Raw genomic sequence first — 16639 nt, 5'->3', positions numbered from 1 at the left:
TGTTCAGCAGGATTCCCCAAAATTGGTCCATTTTCAGAGTGCTAGCAAATTAGATCCTTTCAACAACGCTTTAAGGGTTAGTTCACCCAAAAAATGAGAATCTGCCATCATTTACTCACCCTCGTGTCGTTCAAAACCCGAAAGGTTTTGTTCATCTTCGGAACACAAATTAAAGGGATAGTTCACCCAAAAATGAAAATTTGATGTTTATCTACTTACCCCAAGGGCATCCAAGATGTAGGTGACTTTTTTTCTTCAGTCGAACGCAAATTATGATTTTTAACTGCAACCGCTGCCGTCTGTCAGTCAAATAATAGCAGTGATTGGGAACTTGAACAATAAGAGTCGAAAAAACTTCCATAGACAAATCCAAATTAAACCCTGCGGCTCGTAACGGCAAACCGAACTGTATTTATATAATTTTTTACCTCTAATACACCACTTTGTCCAACTTCGTTCAGCTTCCGGCTAGTAAGGTCTGATCGTGCTCTGACAACGGAAGTGATGTCTCGCGCTCATTGAAGTATATGGGCGAGACATCACTTCCGTCTTCAGAACGCGTTTTTTGACCTCACTAACAGGAAGCTGAACGAAGTTGGACATAGTGGTGTATTAGAGGTAAAAATTATAGAAATAATGTTCGGTTTCTCGCACAAACCGATCGTTTCGTGTCTTAGGACATTAATGTGTCGTCACGAGCCGCAGGTTTTAATTTTGATTTGTCTAAGCAAATTTTATTTACTGTTATAGTTGAAGTTCCCATCTACTGCTATTATTTGACTGACAGACGGCAGCGGTTGCAGTTAAAAATCTTAATTTGCATTCGACTGAAGAAAAAAAGTCACCTACATCTTGGATGCACTGGGGGTAAGCAGATAAACATCACATTTTCATTTTTGGGTGAACTATCCCTTTAAGATATTTTTAATGAAATCTGACAGCCGTGCAAATACCACTTTGACGCTTCAAAAATCTAATTTAAAGAGATCGTAAAACTAATCCATATGAATTGAGTGATTTAGTAAAATTTTTCTGAAGGGACATGATCACTTTTATATGATGAACAGATAGAATTTAGGCTTTTATTCACATATAAACATTGATCAGTGAACATAAACAGAAGGTCAACCGAACCTGCTTGATGTGTGAGAACAAACCTCTTGCTGAAGCTCAAACATGCTGCATAACACAAGAATGAACCTCACTGGTTCTCACGTCAAGCAAGCATGTGCGTTCATTACAACTGATGGGCGTTCATGAATTAAATATCAATTTACTCTTATTAAAGCTAACAAAAAGTTATTCAGTCAAGAGCAGTAAGTTATTTTCTCTTTTATTTGATTCAAATCAATAACAGAGCAGCAGGTGTGTATATTAGGCTGCTGTCACTTTAAGACCAAATGCATGGATCCATTATACTGATACACATCCGGTTTACTCCCAACTGTTTACTTTCACTTGAGACATATCCGGTCATGTTTACATGAATTCTCTGCACAATGGGCATTTTGGCAAAATTGCGTGTGTATTCGACCATTCAAGCACAAAAAGATATGAAAGATAACTGAATTGAACACATGCATGGTTACTTCCTGGTTCAGGTTAAGCCAGCTTGGGCATTTCTTGGGCGTTTCATTTCATTTAATTTATTTATAAAGCACAAATAAACACAACAAAAGTTTACCACTGTGCTATACAGAGAAAAGAATAAAATAAAAGACAGTTATAATAAAAAGTCATCACTAAATTTAAGAAATCAAGAGTTATAATGAATGAAAAGTTATCCAAGTTAGATAAGATAAGACTGTAACTTCTTTTTAAAATCATATACAGATGAAGCAGATCTTACAGATAAAGGAATACAGTTCTATAACTTAGGACCTGTTAGTTGTCATTCTGTACTCTATGGACATCACAAAAGTATTTTAAAGGGAACATTCGAATTAGAAATGTGGTGTCTGTAATTAGACAGGCAAATGCAACATTTTTACAGCACTTCAAATGTTATTTTTAATGTGATGACCAAAAATATTTTTGTTCATCCTTCAGAGATCATTTGTAAAATTGAACGTTTCAAGATGTAAGAAATCCAACATTTGATAGAAAACACTTTTATTTAAAAATAAATTACATTAACACCACTATAACCAGCAGATGGCGACAGAGGAGAATTTATTTCCGCACATAGGCTATTAGCCATTTCCTATAATAGTTTTTCACTCAGTTTTGCTTTTGAATAAATATTAAACATTATAAAATCACTAAGTTTAAAAATACACTTTTTTAAGGTGAAGTATGAAGTACACAAAACTTTTCTTGTGAATAAGCACAGAAAGCAAGCACCGAGCTCTCAGACCAGCGTAAGCTCAATGATTTTGCACACTTGTGAAAACTCATATTTTATTCAATGAATCTAACTAAAGTGCACAATAAATCTTTAACAAACAGTGTGCTGACACTTTTTTACCAAATGAAAGTGTTAAAACTGATGGTCGAATTGAATTTTGCCAAGGAACACTGAAACACGCCTTTTCTAATGTCGTCTTACATTTGACTAACTAAATTACAAACTAGATAAATGTGACAATCAGTATTACAATACTGAAACTGTTATAGCTACCTCAGGACACTGAAGATGCCAAAAAGTGACATTTCACCGGAAGTTATCCAGCTGGCTAATATTATTGCAGAAGTTCTTAAGAAAGTTCCATGTATATGGTAAATTCGCATTGCATGCTGAAAGAAACTGCTTTTTGTGCACGCGCCAATTCGACATTTCGAATCGGCTGAAAAAAAGCAGGCGAGGACCAAATTCAGCCGACAGTGCAGAACACACTGAGGAAAACCGACCGTTGGCTTGGTGTGTTAAAAAGCATCAGACGAAACTGACTTTGAAATTGCCCCGCCTCAATGTGACGTCACGTGCACGCAGTTTTCCGTTAAATGTTACACTAAGTTAGATAAAACATATCCCACTGAGATTATTTTGTAAATTTGTATTATCCACTAGTTTTATATGCATGTAGGCTATAGAAAAATTAGCAAAATAACACTTTGCAACTAGCTTGTTGCAATGAAAACTATCGTGAACACGTGAAAATTAACAATGGTTAGAAGTGTGTTAACTTTTTTTGTGGATTGATAGGCTACTATTTATATAACAATAATTTTACTACAAATATACGGTGGCCGAGAGAGCTCAACGCGCTGCAAATAAAGAAAACATCTTCATCAGTTTGACAACACACACGCTGCAAACTCCACACTTACAAATAGTGAAACGCGCTGCAAATAAAGAAAACGTGGAGTTTGCAGCGCGTGTGTTGTCAAACTGATGATGTTTTCTTCATTTGCAGCGCGTTGAGCTCTCTCGGCCACCGTACTAATACCATGGTTCATTTTTATAAGACGTAAAAAGAAATCTTTCGAGCTCTTTGAATGCATTGTTATAAGCACAGCTGCTTTGTGTACAGACAGAGGTTACCAAGAAAACTTTTATTTCTGCTGTTCCAGCGCCACCTACTGTCAGAGAGTCGATTAGGCAAGGCAAGACAAATGTATTTATTTAACACATTTCATACACAGTGTAATTCAAAGTGCTTTACATAAAAAGGAAACAAATGCATAAGAATAAAAATGCAATGCATAAAAAATAAAAATAACAATAAAAACAGAATACCGGTTGCTGTTTTTCTGCAGACCAATGTGAAAATTGCCATGTTCTTTTCTTATTCGCCAAGGGATTACATATATAGCCTACATGAATAGGCTACCAAAGATAGATTCTATAATTAACATGCACGCACACACACCTTACATCAATTTGGGAACAGTAACAGTAAAGAAAAAGACAACTGAGGACGGCATTATGATGGGATAAAAGCCAATAAAATTAGGCTATACAAAACAACAGCAACAAAGCATGATGCCTTTTAGTCTGAGTCGGTTTCATTCGATGCCTTTTCGTCTGAAGCCTTTTGGTCTGAGGCTGTTTCGTTCGATGCATGTACGAGTCGAGACCTGACACTTGACGTTGTTTTTCCTGAGACCTGCAGCATTTCAGTCTGATGCGCGATGCCGTTTTGTCCGATGACGGAAGCCTTTAGTTTGAGGCACGACGCATTTTCGTTGTATGACTGAGGTGTGAGGCAACACGCACGTGCTTATTTTGTCCATACCTGAAAAAAATAAATAAACCCATACATTTACCCGCCCATAGACCCTCCCCGAAATCAGGACAGAAGTAGAAAGTGGACAAAAAAGACGGATTAAATTAGCAGATGAAAACAGGTAGTGTGTCTCCCTAGTCTACTTATGATCCGATCGACCAGAACGCGTCTTGATCACAGACTGTACGTCCAGGTGTAAACAGAGCCAGAGAAAGAACGATAACCTCCACCTCTCAGCGCACGCGCTTCACGACATATAAGGAAAAGGAGGAGGGGAAGAAATTGCACACAAACCTCATTGGTTCTAGAGTCTATCGTCTAAGAGCAAAAACAAACGAGATCTGTGAGAACAAGGCAGTGTTTGTGGCTGGCTCGCCACAAAATGTGAATCACCCAACTTAAATCATTTCAAATCAAGCGTGTCCATATTAGTGTTAACAGTGTAACGCGCAAATGATGTTCAAAAAATGTGTTTAGGTAGACAGCTCACTTGAGTCGTTAACGTTAATCAGGCTCTAAGTTCACAGGTGCGCTTGAAAGCTTTCATTGAGGATGTTTCTCCTAAGGATATTCTTGGCCACCTCCCTTATAACTTTACTACTTCTGGTATTTTTTGTAACATTTTACAGTGGAAACTTGACTATAAATGCAAATGCGCGGTAAGAAACGAAAATATAGGCTACTAAATTCAAATTTGTCGTTTTTAAATTCAACATTTTACTTTTATTGGTACTGACATGATATCATGTAAAGTTACAGGCTATAATAGCTGCAATCTCTTCTCCTTAGACAGTACTACTTTTGGGTGGAAGGCAATGTCACAGATTCTTTGCAGGGAGTTGAGGAGCCTGACCTGAACAACAGTTCTGCCGTGACTGATGCAGGAGCAAACACTACAAACAGCCCTAAACCTCTTGGGACTCAGTCAACCCTTGTGCCCATTATGGACAAGCACAACTTTACTGCTCTGCCCCAGTGGAAATTTGATGACCTTTATCGATTGGATCCACAGTTTAAACAGAGTGTAAGTACAGTGGACAATAACAATAGAGAAAAGTTTGCGAACATCCTGCTAATGTGGGTGACCCTGCTGAAAAAGATGTGAAAAAATGGTGTGTTAGAGGGGTTTTGGACACTTTGTACTCTTTATCACATATTTTTTTGTTCTGTAAGTGGGAAACATGTTTCACCCTATAAAGCCTACCATATTTGATATGTCAATTTCTAAAGCCTTTAAATTATGGTCAAAACTTACTGAAAAACCTGTTTTGCTCAATCTGCCTTTAAAATAAAAGGCCTTCTAAAGAAATTCAAAAAATGTCCACCTTCAGGTTGTGTAATTTTGCTGAGGAATCTTTAATATTTTTTTTATAAAAACATAAAGATAACTATTATTAGTAGTAATATTCCAAGATGAACTTTTATTGGACTGAAGCAACTTAGCTTTACTTGATTTATTCATTTATTTGTTTCTAAAAAATGAAGTATTGTGAGATATAGAGTGACAACTAATATTTTTATGCATTATATCTAAGCAGTCTGACAAGTAGATGCTGATTCACATTACAAGCTATCAGAATTTCATCTTTTTGCCCATATAAATAAAAACTGCACCAAATTACTGATGTTTGCTCAGTTTGGGCCTGTGAAAAACTTCCTCCTTGAGTGTGATCTCTATATAATATGAACCATAAAAGTTGAATATATCAAATATGGTATAAAACATACTTGTCAAAAGTTTGGAAACATTAAATTTTTTTTTGGAAAGAAGTCTCTTATGCTCACCAATGCTGCATTTATTCAATCAAAAATACAGCAAAAAGAGCAATATTGCAAAATATTATTACAAATGAAAAAAACTGTTTTCTATTTGAATATATTTTAAAATATAATCTAATTCCTGTGACCAAAGCTGAATTTTCAGCATCATTACTCCAGTCTTCAGTGTCGCATGATCCTTCAGAAATCATTCTAATATGCTGATTTTGTGCTCGGGTAACATTTTTTGTTATTATTATTATCATTATTGAAAAACGTTGTGCTGCTTAACATTTTCGTGGAAATGGTGATACTTTTTTCAGGATTCTCTGATGAAAAAAAAGTTCAATAAACAGAATTTATTTACATTTATTAAATGTATTTATAAAGTTTATTAAAGGGATAGTTCACCCAAAAATGAAAATTCTGTCGTCCCCATAAAGTTGTTCCAACCTGTATAAATGTATTTGTTCTGCTGATATTTTGAATGTTTGTTTGTAACCAAACAGATCTCACCTCCAATTAACTACCATAGTAGTAAAAAAAAAAAAAAAAATGGTAGTCAATGGAGGATGAGATCTGATTGGTCACAAACATTCTTCCAAATATCCTCCTTTGTGTTCAGCAGAACAAATAAATTTATACAGGTTTGGAACAACTTGAAGAGGAGTAAATGGTGAGAGAATTTTCATTTTTGGGTGAACTATCCATAAAGGATTTATTAAATAGAAATCCTTTGTAACATAAATCTACATAAATCATAAAACAAAAATCTAGTCTTTACTTTTACTAATAATAATATTAATAATAAATGTTCCTTGAGCAGCAAATCAGCATGTTAGAATGATTTCTGAAGGATCATGTGACACTGAAGACTGGAGAAATGATGCTGAAAATTCAGCTTTGCCATCACAGGAATAAATTACATTATTAAATGTATTAAAATGGAAAACAATTATTTTTGTAATAATATTTCACAATATTACTGTTTTTATTGTATTCTTGATTAAATAAATGTAGCCCTGTTGAGCATGAGACTTCTTTCAAAAACATTCAAAATTGTAATGTTTCCAAACTTTTGACAAGTACTGTATACAAAACTTTTCTATAAACTGTTCCATTTACAGGCTTTACAAGGTTTATAAGATGTTTCCAACATGTTTTTCAGGAATGCATGGCATCCTTGCGAAATTCCTCTAATCCAGTGTTTATGGAGAAATTTATTCCAAACATTCAGCTGTTTTTACAAAGTGATCATCTCAACGTGAGTGAGTGGAACCGGCTTTATCACTTTAACAACCCCTTTGGCTATATGGGACTCAATTACACAGGTCTGTTAAATCAGAAAAATGATAATATAGATGGTTAATTATTATACTAGGAAGCTTAAATAATGCTGTATTTCCTCATTTTTGTAGCAATAAAAGCAGCTGTTGACACCATCCCTAAACTTGCATCTACCCAGTTACTACAAGTACCTACAACAGCGAAAGATGGCTGTATTCGCTGTGCTGTTGTTGGGAGTGGTGGCATTCTCAATGGCTCCAGGTTGGGGACGGAGATTGACTCTACTGATTATGTGTTCAGGTAAATAGAAGTTTTCAAAAACAAACATTTATTTATTTATTATATTGATATTTGTACTGACTTAAAGGTGCCCTAGATTCAAAAATTGAATTTACCTCGGCATAGTTAAATAACAAGAGTTCAGTACATGGAAAGGACATACAGCGAGTCTCAAACTCCATTGTTTCCTCCTTCTTATATAAATCTCATTTGTTTAAAAGACCTCCGAAGAACAGGCAAATCTCAACATAACACAGACTGTTAAGTAACAGTCGGGGTGTACGCCCCCAATATTTGCATATGCCAGCCCATGTTCCCTACATTATGAAAGGCATTACACAAGGGCAGCCAGTAACTTCTGGATCTGCACAGGTGAATCATCAGACTATGTAAGCAAGCAAGAACAACAGCGAAAAATGGCAGATGGAGCAATAATAACTGACATGATTCATGATAACATGATATTTTTAGTGATATTTGTAAGTTGTCTTTCTAAATGTTTCGTTAGCATGTTGCTAATGTACTGTTAAATGTGGTTAAAGTTACCATCGTTTCTTACTGTATTCACAGAGACAAGAGCCGTCGTTATTTTCATTTTTAAACACTTGCAGTCTGTATAATTCATAAACACAACTTCATTCTTTATAAATCTCTCCAACAGTGTAGCATTAGCCGTTAGCCACGGAGCACTATCAAACTCATTCAGAATTAAATGTAAACATCAAAATAAACACTGTACTTACGCGATTAGACATGCTGCATGAAGAACACTTTGTAAAGATCCATTTTGAGGGTTATATTAGCTGTGTGAACTTTTTTTATGTTGTTTAAGGCAAGCACAAGCTCTTGAGGTGTGGAGCACCAGATTTAAAGGGCCACATACCCTGAATCGGCTCATTTCTAATTATGCAGTTAAAAAAATGAATTAAAAAAAAATCTATGGGGTATTTTGAGCTGAAACTTCACAGACACATTCAGGGGACACCTTAGACTTATATTACATCTTTTAAAAAAAAATTCTAGGGCACCTTTTAATAAAACCACTTATTCACTTGTTTGTTTCTGATAGGGTGAATGCAGCCATTATAGCAGGACATGAGGAGGATGTTGGGAAAAGGACATCTGTTTATGTGCACACAGCACATTCCTTAATCCAGTCACTCATGTTACACAAAAAAAGAGGTTTCAAACAGATTCCTACTGACAAGGTGTGTCTTAACCATCACTTGTTCTTATACGTGGGCAACTTTGGCTGAATCTCTAATAGTTTTTTTGGCCTTTTTATGGAAGGACATTAAATATGTTCTAATCCCTGAGGGTCCAAGAGACTACAACTTTCTCGATTCCCTTACGAAGAACAGAAAAATACCATCAGGACCATATCGTGGACGAACGTAAGTCGTTCTAACAGAAATGTAATTATCAATCAATATTTGTCATCATAAACCAAAAATGAAAAAATCTACACACTAATATTGATTGGTTTACATATGCTTTACGTTCAGTGATTTGTTGTTGTTGTTTATTATTTTAAAGGCCAAGGAATTATTACAGTGGGCATTTTAATGAAAGTTCTTACTACATCCTCCATCCAGACTTTCTAAGATATGTACGAAACAGGTAGGGGCTGAAATTGCCATACATTAGTTATGTTAGCATATATTTAGTGCATGAAGTTACCATTTCATTATTTGTTACTGGCAACGTCTCACACTTTTCATTTTAGGTTTCTTAGGGCAAAACAATTGAAAACTAAAAGATGGTGGCTGGTCAGACCCACTAATGGAGCATTTACTCTTTTACTGGCTATGCACACATGTGACATTGTAAGTGGTCATTCTCATACAAATGAAACGCATTCTCTTTAAAATGAAGCACAATTGTTTACTTTTACGCATGTAGATTTGTTCTCTCATTTGACCTTATCCTGAGTTAAGTAAAATTATTTTATAGTGATTCCTTGTTTTTCCCGCTCTTCATGTAGGTGAGAGTCTACGGTTTTAGCACAGCTGACTATCGGAAATATCCAAACTACTACTATGACACCGAACACACTAAACTAGTGTTTTTTGCTAATCACGATTATCGTTTGGAGATGAATACCTGGAAGAAATTTCATGACGACAAATTTATCTGGCTGTATTTGGGAAAATCTGATATCTAATTGAATCTGGGTATCTTAAAAGTAATTCAGCTTCCTTGAAATGACCCAAATAATTACTATAAAAAGAATATAGTTCAGTCAGTGTTATTTCACAATGAGAGAGCTGGTGTAACTTGTTGCAAATGTAGGGTGTTTTTTATTTTCATTTTGTACTTTATGCATTGTTTGTTTCTACTTTGTTTATTCTGCAATAAACAATGAATTAACTGAAAAATACCAAAGTAAGTCAGTTATGTTTTCTTATATCATTATGAGCAACTCTAGAGCATTAAACTAGGTTACTCAGTTGTTTTTTTTTTTGCGGTTTATTATTGAAAGACATGGATTATATTGCACAGTGATGTTGTCTCCATTCAAGTTGTTTCTGCATATTGTGTCATTTAGGGAGTCAGTAAATGACAAATTAACAACTAGTTTATGGGTGCAGGTGAATTTTAGGAACTTTGGTGGGACTTTACATCATTAAAGGGATAGTTCACCCAAAAATAAAATTTTTGTCATCATTTACTCACCCTAATGTTGTTCCAAACCTTTATGAGCTTCTTTTTTCTGTTGAACACAAAAGAAGATATTTTGTGTTTAGAATCTTTTTATTAGGGAATCCGACAATTCGACAATCATTATACATAGCTTTTATGATTCCTCATTATAAACATAAGGAAGAAACAAACACAAAATAAAAATAAAAAAAGCAAAACAATCCCCATACCACCCTATGACTTATATCACAATAATGGGACAGTCAATGCTATACAGTTACTCAAGCTATGCTATCAAGGTAATGGAGAAGGGGAAACCAAATTTTATCAAATTGATCCAGCTTGTTTAACAAAGAAAAACGAATTCTTTCCAGATGTAATAACCTTACCATTCAAAATAAGATATTTTGAAGAATGTTGGTAACCATACAGTTGATGGCACCTATTGACTTCCATGGTATTTTTTTCCACCGCTATTATGGAAGTCAAAGGGACTGTCTGGCTACCAACATTCTTCAAAATATCTTCTTTTTAGTTCAACAGAAGAAAAACTCATACAGGTTGGAACAACATGAGGGTGAGTAAAAGATAGGTGAACTATCCACCAGATGTCGCACTTACTTCAGAAACAACAGTGACTTTACATTAGGATCCCAGAAGTCTACCTTGACTATATCGCCAAAATTATTATCAAAGCATACGGAGACAATTGTGAGATAACTTTTAGGATGGTCTTGATTAACACCTATGGTATAAATACAAACTAAATATATCATGCAAAGATATAGACCGCTTTAGAACATTACATCCAGTGATTTAAACATACTGGGGATTTTATAGAATATATTCGCAATTATCCTTTTTTCCTGGAATCGTTAAATTGAAGCGAGAGTCTGTGAGACTTAAAAGCGCACCTTTCAGGAAGAGTGTTACACCAGGGAGGCGCGTGATAGACGCGCGCGCGCTCACGCATCGGTCACTTGTGTTGTGTCAAACACGTTCAAGTCATAGACTGTAAGTATAGCATTGCGCTTTTGCGATTTCCCCAACAGGAACAGAAGTCATAAACGGGATTATACTTATTGAACTACTTGGGTTTCGTGGAATAAGTGGCTTTAAACGTTTAATCGACCTGACTACGTGTTGGTGAGTATTTGATCCTACAGCTCTACACGGCAAGTGTATTCCCTATTTAGCTTTTGACTACAAACATACAGACAAGTAACCGGTCAGGAAAGTTGTCATTATTGTTTAGGGTCATTTTAAACGTCTTATTATCCGTCATACGCTACTTTCCATAACAAAAAAACGATCACAGAAGTGCTATAAGGTTGCCTTGGAAGTGGTGGTTGCTTGTTTATTGTAAATGAAAGAGAAATTAAATACAGTTGTGTTACAGATTTAAGATATCATACACTGTTTTCTTCAAAAACAATGTTTTATGTTCAAATATGTTAAAGTGTTATGATAATGCTAACACCGCATGTCTGTTCTTCTTCCCATAGGTTTCCATGTGATGTTTGTGGCTTTAAGGATGGCTTACATTCAGTATATACCCACTGCTCAAGAACAAACATCTATTTTATGTAGCATACGACCTTAAAACAACACAAATACAAATTAAAATCTTAACGTGCTAAATGTTTTGACAATATTTGTTAAAAAATGATAAGGTAAACCAAAAGCCAAATCCAAGGTTTCGTGTACAGAGAGAATCATGATATTGTGAATCCAAATTGTAACACTCTTCTGGGAGCTGGACAAGAGCCATGGGCAAGGAGCAGGACCTTCTTCTGGCTGTGAAGAATGGAGACCTTCCCTTGGCTCATAAACTTCTGGCCAAGATCAAGACCAACCGAAATAGTGAGTGTTTTTTTTTTTTTTAAATACATATTTCTTCTTTTAACAGCTAGTCATTGTGTGTTAAATGTAGTTAACAAATTCTTTGTCAACGCGTTATCAGCCACAGATCATATACGTCATGTGTTAAGTAATCTCATTGTTTCACATATTTTAAATGAGCTAAGCTGCAACTTGATACCCTGTACTGTACAATCATTCTTGAAAATGCTGTTATCGTGTACTCTTCAGGTGAAGAATTTATTTTCAAGTGCATAAGTCATTGATTTGACTTGCTTAGATGTTACTGTGTCTGTTAAGATTAACCATTAGGGACTAAATAGGTAGTTCTGAGCTGCAGTGGCAATAACAGAGTCTAGACTAATCACTGAATCAGCCTTGTATGACACTAAACAACAGCTGCATCCAAACTGAACATGAAAAGACCATTAGCATTTCTTGGCCATTCCAGTAATGTGTGCAATATGACTTTATGTAAACACTAGATGTAAATGGGTACATTCAGACTTCAACTGTAGTTGGAATAGTATGCCAAAACCTTTTTTGGAGATTAAATCAAGTAGTCTGTTAGTCATAAGGGGTCAAGTTAGTGCAGTGCACCTGCAGAGGTTGTTTTCAGGACAGTCTAAGTCTTTCCCAAGCAGATGGAGACTGTATCGACTGGAGGGTCAGTTCCTGGTGGGCCAGACGGTCAATGAACTCCCCTGCATATCTGAATGGTGATAGTCAGTCCAACTGTGGTCATATTCTGCTAAAAGATATTGAGCACAGTGCTGTTAATATTGAATATAATTATTGAATGTGTTCCCTGTCAGTCAAAAATTCATATCGATCTTAATAATTTTTGAATGATTAAAATTTGTGGAACTGGGTCGAACTTCTAATTGAACTACTTGATTTAAAAAATATATATATATCAAATTAATTTATTTCTGATTTGAGCTGGACTTTGTTCATTGTGCCTTTATAAAAGTGTCAAAAAATAACTTCATTTGAATTAATTTTTTAAAGTCGCAATCAAACAGAAGTAGCAACAGATCTTTTCTTTCGTGTTGTGATGTACATATGACTGAAATTGATTATCGGAAAAAAAAAAAATGTAGGGTGGGAACTTGGTTCTATCCAACATTCATGGAGGTGGATCTGAATGCAAGCTTGAGGTTGAGTTTAAGAAGGGGGCACGGATTAAAGTGGAGATATCCAGCATACGCCACAAGAGAGAAGTTATGATATTTTAATTAAAAATTACGATGGGATAAAAAAACAAAAAATCAAATATCATTCAAGATCAATAACATGCATTTAAAAATATATTGGGTGAATTTTCATTTCATGCCCACTTTAAAGAAAAGGAGCACTGGGTCAGTCATGCCACAGTTTCTGTAGATTGAGTGTAACTTGTATTGAACCTCGAACAACCTTTCCATCTTCCATTTTGTCAAAAATCTGGTATCTTGTTCATCCCTGCCCCCTCCCGTCTTGTTACAAATCAGGGATAACCCATATGGCAAACTGACAGATTAACTTTAAAGAGAGCTGGATTTCTGCACACTGTTCACTGTTTCTTAATGTCACGGGCTGCTTTGTTTTCATTCGCTTTTGTTCCCTAAAAATGTAGTAGCCCTGTAAATTACTGGGGTAAATACCAGCAATACAGATGAGTTGAGCCACACAAAGCATGTTTAACGCAAGCATATACATGTTTTAATACTCTCTCCTCTTGTTCATGACAGATGGGTCAGGCTACTCAGGACTGTTTTGGAATCTGCTCAATGAGTTAATCCATGAGCGATGTTGTCAGTCATCACTAGATCTAGTATAAACTGTGTAAGCCGGCCATTCCTTCAACTGAGCAGACCTGCATCTTACAGTCAGCTTTTAAATATTCATCAAAACTAGAGATAATTAAGGGATGGACAGTATTATTAACATTATCTGAGAGCTTGCATACATTTTCTATTTTTAGCTTAATTAGCCTACAGAACACAAGCCTACTGTAGAAAACACAAACAGTGCAGATCAGAAGACACATTTAACATCTTAAATCTAGATCCTCACATTTATTTGCTTACTAGATATGACTGCATGTGAATGCACTTTTTGAATTTGTTTTAATAGTTTTAAAATGAACTTAAAGGGGTGGTTGATTATGATTTCACTTTTTAAACTTTAGTTAGTGTGTAATGTTGCTGTTAGAGCTTAAACAACATCTGCAAAGTTATGACGCTCAAAATTCAATGCAAAGGGAGAGATTTTCTTTAACAGAAATCGCTTTTTAAGAACTACAGCAAACTGCTGTTAGGGTCTACAACGAGCTTCATCCCAGGTTAGTGACATCACTAACCCTAAAATTTACATAAATCCTGCCCTCGGGAACATGCAAGAAAGGGGGTGAGGCCATGTTGGGCTGCTTTTGAGAAGAGGAAGAGGTTTTTGTAGTAGAGTGCTGTTACCATGCCATCATTTTATGCTCATGTTAGTCGATGTGTTGAGTCAACTCCACAGCAACTACATAAATTTATCCACTAACCATTCAGAAATGTCTAGATGCATTCTAAATATTGTAACTTCTTCCTGAGTCTCTCCATCAGTGTCCGACTCTGGTTTGAACAATGTAAGGCTGAACACCGTTACTAACAATAGTCATTTTGGCTGCATGAGATTCTCCAGCTTTGTTGTTGTTGAGCAACAGAAGCGTAAGCTGTTAAAGCTCCACCCTCTTCTGTAAAGCGGGGTGGGAGCAGCAGGTCATTTGCATTTAAAGGGACACACACAAAAATGCATTTTTTTGCTCACACTCAAATAAGGGCAAATTTGACAAGCTATAATAAATGATCAGTTGGGTATTTTGAGATGAAACCAGCGATATAGGATATCTCAAGTAAATCTATATTTTTATCCTAACCAGAGATGGCTGTTTGACATTATTTGGTTTCTGTTTTTGTGTCATAGCACTGTGTAGCTCCACCTTCTGTGAAATCTTATTTGTCTAAAATCCCAGTCCACATAGCTGTATATTTGGATTTCATATTCTAATTGTTTCTTATTGTGCCACACAAAGGTTAATTCCAGAGACAAACTACTTGTTGGTGGAAACACTGCTTCGCTTTTGGTTAGTACATGTCTGTGGGAAAAGCTATTGTTTTTAGCTGCAATAAAAATATAAATTTAGCTGCATAGTTAGTCCACTTTTCAGCTTTGATCAATCTCAGTTTCATTTCTGGTTTCACTGTTGATGCAAATGATAGCGAATCTCTACGGGCTTCAAAAATCACAACACATAAACATCTTAATTGGCTTATGTAATGGGTACAATGCAAGTGTAATTTCATACTAATGTGGAAGCAAGAAATCACCACTTGGAATAATAATTAGAGAGAATAAGAAGTTATTTCATTGTAGAGATGATTTAATAAAAAACAAAATACACAGACACGCTCTTTTTACTAATCAGTTTTGCCTTAATATAATGATACAATAACCTGGATTATATTTGACCTCTGTGACCCAAATGTTCTGTATTGTAAAGCTGAATAATGACCTACTTTGAGGTACTTAACATAATCTTTGGTATCACTATGACCACTAGTCATATGATCCACCAAGCTTTAGCTCTTTCAGAACAGATTTTTGTTTTTTGATAAAACGCTACTGCCCTGGGTAGGGTTGCACCAGCCGCTCGTAAGTTTTTTTATTAAATTGGAACGTAAAGTTCACTCTTAGTAACTACTAGATAGTTTGTAACTAACTCTGTACTTGTTCTTAAGGCAGAACTTAGCTAGTAGCTCGTAAGGTCTCCGTAAAGTAATGTTTACCCTCAGTGATCCTTCAAATACAGGAGCAGAAGTTGTTGAAATTCTGTGAATTTCAGTTTATCCTTCATTCTGACTTATTTTGCCTCACGTAGCTAACAGTAAAAATAAGTTCCCATTAAATATAATAGCCTACTACTTAATCATAAATGTTTTTATATGTAAATAACATTCAGAAACTGTATTTGAAACGAAATTAATAAGGATCAATACTGAAACAACAACAACAAAAAAAAACCATAAGAAATGGCATTTATTGATTATGACTGATTTTATTTGACATGCACAACACGGAGTGATAGGACCGATGCACACAGCGGCGCGCTGTTTAATGGGTTCATGTTGAAGAGTGGCTAACAAAGTAATCTTTTCACATAATGTTCTCTTTCTTAAAATGTAAGAGAGTGTAAATGTCAGCAGCATCATATATGTGTAAAGAATGAAGTCTGTCAGGTAAAACAAGAGCTTATTGATGCAGTTCAGTCAGTCTGCTATTTTATTCCAACCGTTACTCCTGATAGGAGGCTTCTGTAAATATTTAGTGTATACGTAGAGTTACGTTTCAAGTTTAATGGTGCAACACAAAAATCTTTAATAGTGCGTAAGTTGTAACTTAGTGCCCATTTACGTCAAAACTAGTCTACGTTGTAACTTGCGCACAGCTTGTGCAACTGGCCCCTGGTTATTATGACGACATTAAATTTACAAAAATCAGCAATTAAATGGAAGGATGCTTTCATAATAAAAAGTTCCTGTTTGGAGAAAGATCTTTATGCACAGACTAGCAAGGTGTATATGATCTGACTGGTTCTCTGCAGGTTTGTTTACAGT

General features: G+C 35.5%; 2 protein-coding genes across 4 annotated transcripts in view; both read left to right on the top strand.

The window, feature by feature from the left end:
* Window positions 1–4721: 4721 nt before the first annotated feature.
* st6galnac1.2 (ST6 (alpha-N-acetyl-neuraminyl-2,3-beta-galactosyl-1,3)-N-acetylgalactosaminide alpha-2,6-sialyltransferase 1, tandem duplicate 2) lies at window positions 4722–9657 on the top strand. Its single transcript, XM_067369061.1, has 9 exons — window positions 4722–4828; window positions 4959–5193; window positions 7096–7258; window positions 7346–7514; window positions 8563–8701; window positions 8784–8887; window positions 9030–9113; window positions 9220–9319; window positions 9478–9657. Exons 1-9 carry the CDS (start codon window positions 4722–4724, stop codon window positions 9655–9657), a joined length of 1281 nt encoding a protein of 426 aa, XP_067225162.1.
* A 1453-nt stretch (window positions 9658–11110) lies between these two features.
* Window positions 11111–16639, top strand: part of caskin2 (CASK interacting protein 2) — a 70704-nt gene continuing 65175 nt past the window's right edge. For 2 of the 3 annotated variants that reach the window (XM_067369608.1, XM_067369607.1), the window contains exons 1-2: window positions 11111–11282; window positions 11642–11999. In XM_067369608.1, the coding sequence (XP_067225709.1) occupies window positions 11906–11999 (94 nt within the window). In that variant the 5' untranslated portion in view covers window positions 11111–11282; window positions 11642–11905. The remainder of the gene's footprint in view (window positions 11283–11641; window positions 12000–16639) is intronic. The other variant, XM_067369609.1, reaches the window with a different exon arrangement.

Source organism: Chanodichthys erythropterus, chromosome 19 (genome assembly GCF_024489055.1).
Source record: "Chanodichthys erythropterus isolate Z2021 chromosome 19, ASM2448905v1, whole genome shotgun sequence".
Classification (NCBI taxonomy): Eukaryota; Metazoa; Chordata; class Actinopteri; order Cypriniformes; family Xenocyprididae; genus Chanodichthys; species Chanodichthys erythropterus.
This window is presented reverse-complemented; position numbering and strand designations above follow the sequence as displayed.